At 37.6% G+C, this 13,481-nt stretch overlaps 1 protein-coding gene across 2 annotated transcripts in view; it reads right to left on the reverse strand.

Moving 5' to 3' along the window:
• Positions 1 to 13,481, reverse strand: part of zdhhc8b (zDHHC palmitoyltransferase 8b) — a 53,811-nt gene that overhangs the window by 5,008 nt on the left and 35,322 nt on the right. The window contains exons 1-7 of one of the 2 annotated variants that reach the window (XM_077522100.1): positions 10,142 to 10,295; positions 4,262 to 4,383; positions 2,851 to 3,008; positions 2,481 to 2,653; positions 1,844 to 1,946; positions 1,679 to 1,770; positions 1,368 to 1,500 (exon numbers count right to left, since the gene is read on the reverse strand). In XM_077522100.1, the coding sequence (XP_077378226.1) occupies positions 1,368 to 1,500; positions 1,679 to 1,770; positions 1,844 to 1,946; positions 2,481 to 2,653; positions 2,851 to 3,008; positions 4,262 to 4,298 (696 nt within the window). In that variant the 5' untranslated portion in view covers positions 4,299 to 4,383; positions 10,142 to 10,295. Of the gene's footprint in view, positions 1 to 1,367; positions 1,501 to 1,678; positions 1,771 to 1,843; positions 1,947 to 2,480; positions 2,654 to 2,850; positions 3,009 to 4,261; positions 4,384 to 10,141; positions 10,296 to 13,481 lie in introns of those variants that run through there. The other variant, XM_077522099.1, reaches the window with a different exon arrangement.

Below are 13,481 nucleotides of genomic sequence, written 5' to 3' on the forward strand. Positions count from 1 at the left end.
TGACGGACTGCAGACATAATATTACATCAGAAAAGCTACAAATGGTCATGTTTACTTTATATTCGAACGTACTTTATTGGTATACAGTGTTCCCTCGTTTATCGATGGTGTTACGTTCCAAAAACTACCCGCGATAATGGAAATCTGCTTTCATTAAAAATAAATAAATAAATACATTCCCGTTAATTATATATATTTTTTCATTTATCATATGTTTTTTTTTTCATTTTGGTATGATTTTTTACTTTATTATAAATGCTTTTTCATTCATCATATATGTTCTTTTTTTTTTTATTTACATTAATTTTTTTTCCATTAAATTTTTTTTTAAATTTACTTATTATACAGCACAGTATATACTTTTTTCACTTATTATATATGTTTTTTTATTATGAATGCTTTTCATTCATCATTTATGTTCTTTTTTCATTTATATAATAATAAATATAAATAAATAAATAAATATTTAATATATATAATATAATAAAGTGTTTTTTTAAATGTACTTATAATTTTTTCACTTATTAAATATGTTTTTTCTGATTTTTAAAAAATTTATTATGAATGCTTTTCATTCATCATTTATGTTCTTTTTTTTTATTTACATTATTTTTTTTCCATTAAAAGTATGTTGTTGTTTTTTCAATTATTATACAGCACAGTATATACTTTTTTCACTTATTATATATGTTTTTTCCCGTTTTGATTTTTTAAAAAATTTATTATGAATGCTTTTCATTCATCATTTATGTTCTTTTTTTCATTTAGTCATTTTTTCCCATTAAAAGTATGTTTGTTTTTTATTATTATTATACAGCACAGTATACAGTATACTTTTTTTTCACTTATGTTATTCTGTTCTGATTTTTTTTTAGTTTATTATGAATGCTTTTTCATTAATCATTTATGTTCTTTTTTCATTTACAGTCTTTTTTTTTTTTTTCCATTAAAAGTAGTTAAAAAAAAAAATTTTTTTTACTTATTATACAGCACAGTATATATTTTCTATCTCCGGAATGCAACGCTGTGGAGCGACGGGACAGACACCGTTGCAAAGGTCTCGCCGAGACGAATCCGCGGATGCCCATTCGTCCTCGGTCAGATGTAAGGTTCAAGAGATAAGGCTGCGCAAAGACCAAAAAAACAAACAAACCAAAAAGCACGCCGTTTAAAAAACAACAACAATATATATTTTGTTATGATTTCATCAGAATCGTGTGTACTTGAGCTGTCGCCAAAGAGATACTGAAAGCAGCAGCTCGTAACGGCGGCAAAGCATACACGGGAACGCGTATACTCAGACGCAGGTGCTGACAATTATGTGGAAAGACCAACAAAATGTGTGGATTGAGTCGGAAAAAGCTCACATTGGAGCTGATAATGGTGCCATGGATGCCGTTGTCGTTGACCTTGATGGTGATTTGCTTGTCTGCGAGGTCCGGCCTGATAAACGGAGGTTGAATTTTCATGTGGGGCTTTTTTCGTGGGTCGAATATGTACCTGCATGGGAAGAAGGCAACACGCACGGGCGCTTTTGATCTTTGCGGTGCACAAAAAAAAAATCATCATCAGAAGAGTAAAATGCAGTATGTTGTATATAAAGGACTCCTGCACAGACTGCCAGTGACCAATAATTCATTTGTCAACAATTCAAAACAGCGCTCACCGAGCATCTTACCTTGGCCCCAGAGGACTACATAAGACGTACTCCACGTTGCCACAGCAACCTTTCGTGAAGGGATTTACTCCTCCACGAAACTTGCCCGTTACCTGAGGAGCGCAAGACCCTTGGTTAGAGTACACACAATTACATTTATTTCTATTGATCAGGTTGTGTCCCCACTTGTTCGTTTGTGGTTCGACCTCGCGCCACAAGCACCATGTGGAAACCCGTGAGACCCATGACGGGAATAAAGAAAAGTCCAGCGATGCACATCACCACCAATCTGGGCATTAAAGTTAAGGATATCAGCTCACAAAATATTTACACGATGCCCACAACGGATGGAAGAAGATTATTAACTCATTTGCTCCCAAAGACGTATTAATACGTTTTTGTTTGTTTTTTTTAAATGTTTTTTTTATGCTAGAGCATACAGAAGGCTTTGATGCAGCCTCTGAACTGAAGAGAATGCTTGAAGCAATGGTAGTATTACAAAAACGGCCAGCAGGTGGCAGCAGAGTATAAGAGATCAAGCATGTTGCAAAAAGCTCTTTTCCCCTCTGTTTTAAACAGATTTGTTAATAATAATGAAACTTAGCTATATTCTAATGCTTAATTGCTGAAAAACGGAAACAGAAGTATACTTTTTTTTTCTGACTCATCTTTCGTTTGGTAGGTTCCATGTTTTTATAGCAATAGAACAAATGTAATATTCTGTGGGCCTTGCAAAAATTCGTCAAAATCCAGTGAAACAGCGAGGAGCGAAAGGGGGTCGCTTCAGTGAAAATGCCTGGTCGTGAATGAGTTAAAAGGATACGTAATGGTGGTGTGCAGAGCTCCAAGTCTCTCCCTGTGATGGAGCACGAAAATGAGGCCAAAGGTGAAAACTCCCATCATGTGGATGCTCAAAGAGAGCAGGAAGAGGAAGAAGTAGCGGTAATTTCTCCGTCCAATGCAGTTGTTGACCCAAGGACAGTGATGGTCAAAGTCCTGAGAATGAGGAACACATTTTTTTTGTTTGTTTTTTAACCGAAGGACAAACACTCGTTCCACAATCCTTGATGTTTAATAGTGAAATATTGCCACATGCTGTGTAACGAGAACTGAAATGAGCGGCACAAAAACACGACGACAGCCTGCGTGTAAATGTGCATTCATGTCGGCGCGCGCAGACATAAGAGACCCACCTCCACGCAATTGTCACAGACGCTACAGTGTGAGCAGCGAGGCGGCCGGTAGAAGTGACAGGTGGCGCACCACTTCATCCGAACCTGAATGCCTTTGATCTCCACATTCTTGTAGAGAGGCGCTCGGAAGTCATCGTCCTTGTCTTCATCCTCGTCCGCTGTGCAGACGTGAACATGAGTCAGGCAAGGGCTGGCTGATGGTTGTTTGTTTGTTTGTTTTTTGTTTTTTTAAGTGCGTGGAAAAACACAGCAGTTGTTATTGTCACTGTTTAACAGAAAGTTAACCTCTAATGTGTCCAAAGCTCCCGCCACAGTCATGAAAGCTAAGCTAGCTAGCATAGCTGTAACACATACAAAATTACTCAATGTGATATTATAAAAAAAAAAAAAAAAAAAAAAAAAATGTGTACTTGATATTGTATTTAACATGAATTGTAACAGGAACAAAAAAAAAATGCAATTTAAAGCCATTTTTTTTTGTTTTTGTAATTAACAGCAAATGCTTTATTTACACTAAAAATATTTGGGTCAAAAAAAGGACCAACTATATGGGTGATTTATTTAACCCAAAAACTTAAATAACACGTTTTGGCTTATTGGACAAAAAAATAACCCAAAACAAACCCCCCCCCCACCACCACCACCACCAAAAAAGAAAAAAGAAAAAGAAAAATTGTTATTTCTAAAAATGTAAATAACTTTTTGGGCTATTTATTTACACCCAAAAAAATTAAATAACCCAAGTATTACAACCAAACTATTTGGGTTATTTTACCCACATAAATTAAATAACCCAACTTTTTGGGTTATTTATTTAACATAAAAAAAGGGGGGGAAAAGGAAAAGAAAAAGGGTTATTTCTAAAAATGTAAAAATCTCCAAACATTTTTGTTTTTATTTTATGTGAACTGAGTCAAATGGCATTTTTAGCAAATGTCGCGGGCCACTAAAAAAATGGACGGCGGGCCGCAAATGGCCCCCAGGCTGTAGTTTGGACACCCCTGACGTAGGACATAGCACTTGAAGCAACTGTCGTTCATAAAACCGTGCAGGCAATAACGGCACCCGAGGACAAAATGTGCACCACGCAGCCTTATGATAATTACCGCTATACAGGAAGAGGTAATTGTTCCTCTAGACAGGTGCTTATCATTACAAACACCCCCGCAGGGGAGAGTTGAATCACCAACTGTTTAAACCTGGATCGACTCGCTGCTCAAGTTCGTCAAGTGTGTTTCTCCACATGGAAAAAAGGCTTGTGAGACAGCGGGAATCCATGAGATGAGAATTCAACCAAACATCCTCTATGAATCTTTGGTGAGTTCGCTCGCAGGATTTTCTTCTCAACTTTAAATGTCGCACTTTTTTTTTTTCCTGCGTGAGGAACCGACGGCGAGAGCTGCACACAAACCTCTGGGGTAGACGCCAGGGTCCATGAAGGTCGCCATGCTGAAGTTGGCCAAGACAAAGAGGAAGACGAAGCCATTGTAGAGAGGCACGACGGGCGAGATCACCTTGGTCAACCAGGGGCACCTGAAGGGACGCATAAAAGCAGCTCAATGCTCAATGTCTTTTGTTTTCTATCCCGTCACGCTTGGATCATGCGAGTCTGTGAGCGGCCTGCAATCGCGCAGTCAATCGCACTTGTTTCGAAAAGATCAATAACCATCATCGGTAACGTGATTCCAGGGAGTGAAACAGTGCAGGGTAAAGTGATTAGATTTCAGAAAAACAAACATAATTCATACAGCAGAGATGGAGAGATAATCACCCCTAAATAAGCTCTGGCTGATCTAGCTAGCTAGTTGGGTTGTGAATTGCCTCGTACCTGACGATTCGATCCGTATCACGATTCATAGGTCACGATTCCATTTGATTAATCCCGATATGAATTTACAAGTGGATTGTTGCCATTTTTTTTTTTTTTTTTTACTCAAATTTAGAAAATACCATTCAGTAAACGTATCCATGTACACTGTAAGATTTGTATGAAAATGTATTATTTATTGATCTGAAACTTCAGTCTTATAACTGTAAGCTACTGCATTTAACAAACAGGTTGTAACATTTTTCATGTTTGAACAGCGTTGAAATAAAATATTAAGGCTTAATGTTCCATTAATATAACATTCTTCCATGTTTAAGGTGTGAAAGTTAGACATTTTGTGGAATATTTTTCCATCAAAAATCGATTCGGCTGCCTATTCGAGAATTGCGTGCTGTAGTATCGCGATATATTGCCGAATCGATTTTTTTTAACACCCCTACTAGCTAGTATTAGGACAAGCAGGTCACCTCTGTATTAAACATGATCCTAAGATCAGTTCACGTGCTCTATGTAACCCCGCAAAAAAAAAAAAAAAAAAAAAATCCTGAAAATATGTTGTATGCAGCCCAAGAAAAATTGCGTTAGTTAAGCGGCAAAATCCAGCAGTTTTTATAAAGATCAGAAGGCGGCCATTTTGCCACTCAATGTCAAGTGAAAATGACATCGCCGTTGCTCAGGTCTCAGGTAACAACCAATCACAGTGCAGCTTCAGAAAACAGGTGAGACGTGACCGGTTGTTGCCTGAGCCTGAGCAATTGTGATGTCATCTTCAGTTGACAGCCAAGTGGCAAAATGGCTGCCCCCTGCCTGAGACGGTTAAAAATGGCTGGATTTTGCGTCATAACTCATATTCCACAAACGTAATATTAAATCAGAATGTCGTGTTTAGACTAGTCAGGTCACATATAACATATTATTGTCAAGAAATGTTCAAGGTTAACTTCCTCTTGAATGTTTTGCTGCCTTCCCACACGCAACCTGGCCTGAGCCATCAATTCTTCAGGTTCCTCATTTCAATTTGCTTTCGTTTTTACCCGACTGATGATTTTAATTTTTAATCTCGCACAGGTAAGCATGGTTGATTATTAAACCAACATGTGTAATGATCACTTAAAAAGTCAATTGCAGTTACAGTAGCCAAAGTTATATCATCATACTAAGTTTTTTTTTTTTTTTAATATACAAGTAAACAAAACAATATTATAAAAAAAGTAAAAATAAATATGTATGTATTATAAGAATTATTTATTACTTTTATTTTATCTTTTTTTTTTTTTTTTTAATACAGAAAAGTTTAGCATAAATTACACTTTGGATGAAACTTTAGTGCCCTTTATGGAACATTACATTAGCAACATCATCATCTCAAATTTAATTTCCAAAGGATCACCATTTCTACTTTGCTATATTGCATCAACAAGTGAGCAAACATAGAAAAGCAATTTTTTTTCCTGGCTGCGCAAGATTATGTATTTGTGTCTACAGTGAAGCCAGAAGCGAGAGAAGGAGAAAAATGAAGTGCAATTGCCAGAATCTATTTTCAAATCAGCAACACAAGACAGCGTGGGAAGAAAAGGCGACCGAGAATGGTTGATTAAAATAACGGTCATTGGTTAATTGGTTTGGAGGGATGAGTAACCAAATATAGAATGCTTATCAACACTATTTACAAGAAAATATATTTTTTTTTAAAAAGTCCAAACGCTTACACAAGAAGATGCTTCTGCAATTTAAAGTCAGATCACATACTGTATTACTTTTTCTCAACTCAAAGTTTGTCTGATGCTGTCGACATTGGAAGAAAAACATGAATTCTCCGCGGTAATTAAAAATGCTTACCAAAAAAAAAAAAAAAAAAAAAAAAAGATGAAGCGGTAAGATGACGATCAGCGTCGAAATCGCCTCAACGGGGCCCGCATGCCAATGTAGAAATGGAGCATATAGACAACAGTGATGCAGAGGAAAATAAAGAAAGTAAAAAAACAAAACAAAAAAAAACATATTTCATCTCTGGCTTCTGGAGATGGCGAGAGGAAAAGGAGGATTAAAGAAGAAGAATCCACAGCTTCAATCCTCGCGCTGGCAATGTGATGCACCGCCGCCGTTTGAATCAAACACGCTCAGATTGATATGAGCCAGCAAATCAGAAGAAACTTGGATTTAAATACAAATCGCCCTTTGGTTGTGAAAGTTTGAAAATTCTTTAATGTTGTGTGAATGTTTAAGATGAACTGCAGATAGATTTTTTTTTTTTTTTACCGTAAGTTAGAATACTGAAGAACTACAAAAGAATGTTTACCCAAGTGACACCAGTTCCAGTGTAGTATATCGGAATACTTCTAATTAGGGATGTAACGATATCCAAACATCACGATACGAAATTATCACAATATGAAGGTCACGATAAGATAATTATCACGATATTGTGGCGGGTGGCGATATTTAAAAAATATCACAATATTGTAAAAAAAAAAAAGATCATACTAAAAAAAAGCACCATATTGTGCTTTTGTGCATAACAGCAATGCATATAAACCACCTCCAATAATAATAATAATAATAACTCATAACAATAATGAGGCACTTATTTGCTAATGCAAGCACACATTTATCGCTTCACAAGCAAATTCGATTCCCCTTCATCTGACAATTAGCATCGATTTTAAACATAGAAGGCCAAAACATCCCTCATGAAAATTAAATTCCACTAATAAACTAACCACTAGAGGGTGCTAGAACTGCACAAATGGAAATCCACTTGACAGATGTATTCCTTTTAAATATTGTGAACATGACGATGACGATACTGTGGCAGTTTTAATATCACGATTTTGCCCTCATCGTTACATCCCTTCTTCTGATGTATGGATTCTGCTAAATTGCTTAAAAAATGTACGTTTCTGCCAACTAAAATGAACAGTGCCTGTTTCATAAGGCTTTCAACAGAATAATGAGACAAAAGAGCTGAGAAGGCATTTTTGCAGCTGCAAGGTTCACCGTACTTCCATCTGATTTTTGCTCTCTGAAAATTGCATTTGAGGTCCGTTTAGAATGAAATGCTTTTTTTTTTTTTTTTTTTTGCCCCTTCATGCTCCCATTTCGCATTTACATTTCACTAACCTCATTTGAAGGAAATGCTCTCGTGTGAAGAAAAAAAAAACAAAAAACATTTGGCGTTTTGGACTCAACTTGAAGTTGAAGTTTGAGTGGAAGACCAAGCAAAGGAGAGAGTCACAAGATGGCGGTTCTGGGTGTGAAGGCTGGACGGAAAAAGTTGATGTTGCGGAAATGGAAGTATGCAGAGGAGACCGTGTAATGTTTTTGAAATGTGCTTCGACTCTTAAATTGAGGGGAGAGACGGACAATAGAATTGTCAACGGAAGGTGAAAAACTTCAATTTTGCTGAGGTGGATTTTGAACTGAGGAGAAGAAGTTCAGAGTGAGCCAAGTTTGGATATCTGCACTGCAAGGCAGCCGGCAAGAGAGGATGGTGGAGGCGATTTGGGCTGAACGATTATGAAACATAAACTAAATTGCATTTCCCTCCCCAGTATTGCGATTTAAGATGCAATTAATTTTTTCCCAAGAACACTCACAAGCAATAGATTAATCTGTATTTACAATCAACAACATTAGATTTAATATACATAAATACGAGGGGTGTGCCAAAAAAATCGATTCATAAAAGAATCGAGATTCCCATTTATTAATTGAATCGAATCGATATTAATATCCAAAAAAACGATTTTATTTAAATTAGAAATGAAGAAGAAGAAGGGGAAAAGGCAGTTGTAGCCCACATGCTGTTTTTGTGGAAAAGGGCACTGACAATACAAAATTAATAAATGTTTATACAAAAAAAAAAAAAAAAAAAGACACTTTAATAATGTCTCGATTTGTCATTTTGTCTTGCAAAGCAGACTGGAGTACATCATGACAATGTTTTGCATATCTGTAAATTGAAGCAGAAATCATTTGTCAATCAAATTGACTGAGTGAGAGGACTTAGATGACGAAGAGGACCAAGAACATGGACTTGAGGAACACCAAATTTAACTGACTAGAAGTGGGATTTAAAAGTTTTGGAGTTGGACATATTAGACAGAAGCAGAATGACTTAAAACCAGAAGAGAGACGGGGTGGTCGAAAAATGGTTTGCACTGCTGCAATGATGTCAAGGAGGATGACAATTGGAAAGAGTCCAGAATCCAACACTTTTGACAGGTCGTTTGTGACCTATGCCGTCTTGGTACTAATTAATCAACAAAAACCAGAATGGATTTTGTTGTTGGAAAGTGTAGACCTAGTTGATTGTTGTTGTTGTTGTTTTTAAGGATTTTGGTAGACGAATGTGAGGTTGGAGATTGAGTGGAAGTAGTCAAGGCTGGAACGACCAGCGGCAAGTTTCTTGAGAGCTGAAGTTTTTGCAGCTATTTTAAGAGCGGATGGAATAATGCTGGTGGTGCGACAAGAGCAGAAGAGAAATGACGAGGATGGCTGTGAAAAGGTGGGTGGGCGTCGGGTCAAATTAGTAGCTTGGAGGCTTGCATTTTTTTCAGTCACAGCCTGAATTGAAGTCACAGTTGGCTATTAAGAATAAAGATGACTTGACTTGACTATTGAGAATTGAAGCACACAGGTGTCAAACTCAAGGCCAACATGCCAGATTAATTTTATTTGGCCCCACGACACATTAATTGCCAGGACTTGACTGCTATGACTATGAACTCAAGCTTTTGGTAGAAAAAAACGTGAGCAATAGAGCTGATAACTCTAATGAGGTAGTCAAGACAGTAGGGGTGTTAAAAAAAAAAAATCGATTCGGCGATATATCGCGATACTACATCGCGCGATTCTCGAATCGATAAAAAAAAAAAACAATTGTTTTTTTTTTTTTTTTTTTTTTTAAGAGCTCAGAATTGTTCATTCGGTAGTCTTACCGATTCAACGTCTTATCATCATTGCCTTTTTTTTTTTTTTTTTTTTTTTTTTTGTGTGTGTGTGTGAATCGATTTTTAAACTTCCATTTTTAATGGAAAAATATTCAACAAAACGTCTGACTTCGGGTTAGGATTCACACCTTGAGCATGGAAGAATGTTATATGAACGGAACATTAAGCCTTAATATTTTATTTTAATGCTGTTCAAACATGAAACAGATTACAACCTCTATAAGACTGAAATTTCAGATAAATAAATAATACATTTTCATATAAATCTTACACTCTACAAGCTTACTGATGAGTATTTTCTAAATTTGAATGAAAAAAAATCGCAACAATCGACTTATAAATTCGTATCGGGATTAATCGGTATCGAATCGAATCGTGACCTGTGAATCGTGATACGAATCGAATCGTCAGTTACTGGGCAATTCACACCCCTACAAGACAGTATCAATTTGAATGTAACAAACTAACTCAGGTCGTTGACCTCTACACACGAACCAAAACGAACAATGACCTGGCCGACCGTCATTTAGTCCATCCAATCCGCTTCGGCTCAACGCGAGACTGTTTTGGCTGCTATCCGCCCGTGCCATCTGCAAGCGCTTCAATCCCAACCAGTGAGGACAGTCCGCTTCTCTTCACACCTCCTACGGGAAGCTGAGATTGAGCTTGGACTGAATAAACACGCTCAAGCGCACGCACGCACACGCACGCGCACGCATGCAGCTCTCCAGAGAACAGAGCAATCCCTCTCAAGCCCGCAGCTGACACCATGTGGGATGTTGTCGGGTTTTAATAAGGCTGAGCATGTTGTTTGTAAAAGCTGACGATCGCTGAAGTGACTTGCGGTAAAATGTGAATGGGACCGAGATGAGCTCTACTTAAACAAACTTGTCGTGTGAAAACAGCCATGCTTGTTCTTCCTCGTCACACTCATGTAAGATTAGGCTGCATTAAAAAAATGCTCATCATGTGCTGCTTGGTGGGCATTGCTGGCACTTTCTAATGGATCAGCTGCTTGCCTTCCTTTCAGAGTGGTATTTACTGAAATAAAAAACCATCAAACTCTTGAAAAGCAATCCTTTTAATTGCACGTCTCCCTTTTCTGCCACTGCGAGCAATCTTGATATAGTGTTTGGGCGTTTAGTTAATTTTGCTCATCAGCTTAATCAACAATTCATCAGTCACTTTAAAGCACAAAAAAACAAAAACAAAAAAAAACCTGGATGCTGCACGTTTTCAACACGTCTTATGAAGCTTCAGCTCGTTCAGCATCAAGTTAAAGTAAAGTAGATGTTGACTTACCGTATTTTTCGGATTATAAGTCGCATTTTTTTTTTTTTTCATAGTTTGGCCGGGGGTGCGTCTTATACTCTGGTGCGACTTATGTGTGAAATTAACACATTATTATATCATTTCACATGTTATTTTCACATTAAACCGCAAGAGGGCGCTCTAGGCCTGTGTTGATAAGTTCAACATTGCCGGTAAAAGAGGAAGCGGCGCATTGTCGACCTCCCGAGTTGGGGGAGTTGTTTAAAAGTGACACCGAGGATGAAGATTTCATTGGATTTAGTGATTTGGAGTGAAACTGATAGTTTGGTAAACTTGTTAACATGTTCTTTATGCTAGAGTTATATGAATAACTTGTAGTGATGTAGTTGGGACGAAGGGAAAGTTCCAAGTGGGAAGGTTTTGTTATGTGGAAAAGGGGAGTTAGCCTGTTAGCTTCTAGCTGAGTGGGGAGTTGCTGTTAAGACCTCAGAAGCTGATGTCAATAAAACGCCAGCCTTTGGCTCCGCCCTTCAACACTCCGCCTCCGAAACAAACTCTTAATATGTTACGTCGTTACTGACATTAGCAGGCATGTCAGTCATGTAACGTTAGTATACCGTACGCTTATTCAGCCTGTTGTTCTCTCTTTTATTTTTATTTTAAATTGCCTTTCAAGATGACATGTATGTTTTTGGTGTTGGATTTAACCAAATAAATTTCCCCCAAAAATGCGACGTATACTCCAGTGCGACTTATATACGTTTTTTCCTTCTTAATTATGCATTTTTTGGCTGGTTCGATTTATAATCCGGAGCGACGTATAATCCGAAAAATACGGTATTTCTCCACTTTTACGACAGTTAAAAATAATAAATCTTATGAAGCTACCGGCCTCCAGCTTCCCCCCCCCCCACTCATTTCTTCTGCGTTGCTAAATCAGGTGGTTGCATTTGATTCAGTTTTACTGTACTTCATATTAATTGTATCATAACTTATACTTGAATTCAATTGCTTGTGTTGTAACGTGAGTCAAAATTTTGTGATGCCAGCAGTCAGATCAGATGCTTGAATTATTTCACCTACAATTGATTTCTCTGAAAAAAAAAAAAAAAAAAGCTGTTTGAAGTCATTCACCAGCATTACAGGACGTGGTTAGATTCAATTGGAAAATTTTCCAATTATTTTAGCTATAAAATCCTAAATCAAGTGGTGTCCAAACTCGGTCCTCGAGGGCAGAAGTCCTGCAGGTTTTGGATGTTTCCCTGCTCCACCACACCTGTTCCAATGAACATGATCGTTATCAGGCTCATGCAGAACTTGCTGATGAGCTTCACACGTGATGGAAAAGAGAAACATCCAAAACCTGCAGGACTCCGGCGCTCGAGGACCAAGTTTGGACACCACTGTTCTAATTCATTGCTGATCTTAAACCCATCATTATCATGATTCCTCATTTATTTTGCAAGTGTTATGTTAACGCCTTGATGAAGGTATGTGCCCTTCAGCATTCTAGCTAAAATATGGACAACAATGTAGACTCAGTCTGCAAGTCATTTATGTTCGCTGTGTCGCCGCTAGCTCGTGTTGGAGTTGGTTGTGTGAGGTGACATCAGACCCCGCTACGATCCAGAGTGATTCATCCCCCCCCATCCACCCCGGGAGGTCCGTCTCGGAGCCGGACGTCACCAAGACCGAGACACTGAGGGCAGACGAGATGGAATGACCGAAGCCAGCACATTGGAGCAACTCTGCCAAGCGCATCGCGACATCATCTCTAAAATCGTAAAAATCCACAAACTCTTCTATTTCAAGTGAACCGCCACATCGAAAATCTACAGCATTTATTAGCCGTCATCAACCCTGAAATAGAACACACAAATCGTGAGAACGGAGTTCCTAAAATGGCAGTCGTGTGTAGCCTGGCAACGTGCACTCAGATTTTATTGTGTTAGCATTAACTTCATCTGTGACATGCAACAATGCTTTCGATTCAATTCCATGCGAAGTTGCATTAACAAACAGCTCCTATATCGCTCTGTTTATAGAGATCAAACTAACCCCGACGGCTCTGGTGGACTTGCTCAAAAGAAAATATTATTGGATATTCAGAATTGGAATATAAAATGCTTAACCCTAAGCAATCATATATGCTGACATAAGGACTGAAAGATGAAAAGATTGAGGCCACTGTCAGATTGAATGTAGATTTAGGACTAAATACCGCATTGAACTGGGGCAGGTCAGTAGTTCAATGACAAACTTACTTTATGACTTTTTTTTTTTTTAACAGTACACAAAATTGAAATGCAAATGGTGTTGACTGATTAGGAAATTTTAGATGTGTCAAGTCTGACAATATGTCATCTGTGTTGTCATTTGTTCAAAGAAACATTATCAGATCATTTTTGTGCGTAGCCTACGATAGCATTAATAAATATCCACTTTTAGATAAAACAGTTAAACAATGAACGCTGTCCTCTACAAGTTAAACCTTTTAAAACCACAAAGAAACAAATACTCCAGTTATTACATGACACTACTACAAGTTACCGTATTTTCCGCACTACAAGGCGCACCAC

Source organism: Festucalex cinctus, chromosome 5 (assembly GCF_051991245.1).
Source record: "Festucalex cinctus isolate MCC-2025b chromosome 5, RoL_Fcin_1.0, whole genome shotgun sequence".
Lineage (NCBI taxonomy): Eukaryota > Metazoa > Chordata > Actinopteri > Syngnathiformes > Syngnathidae > Festucalex > Festucalex cinctus.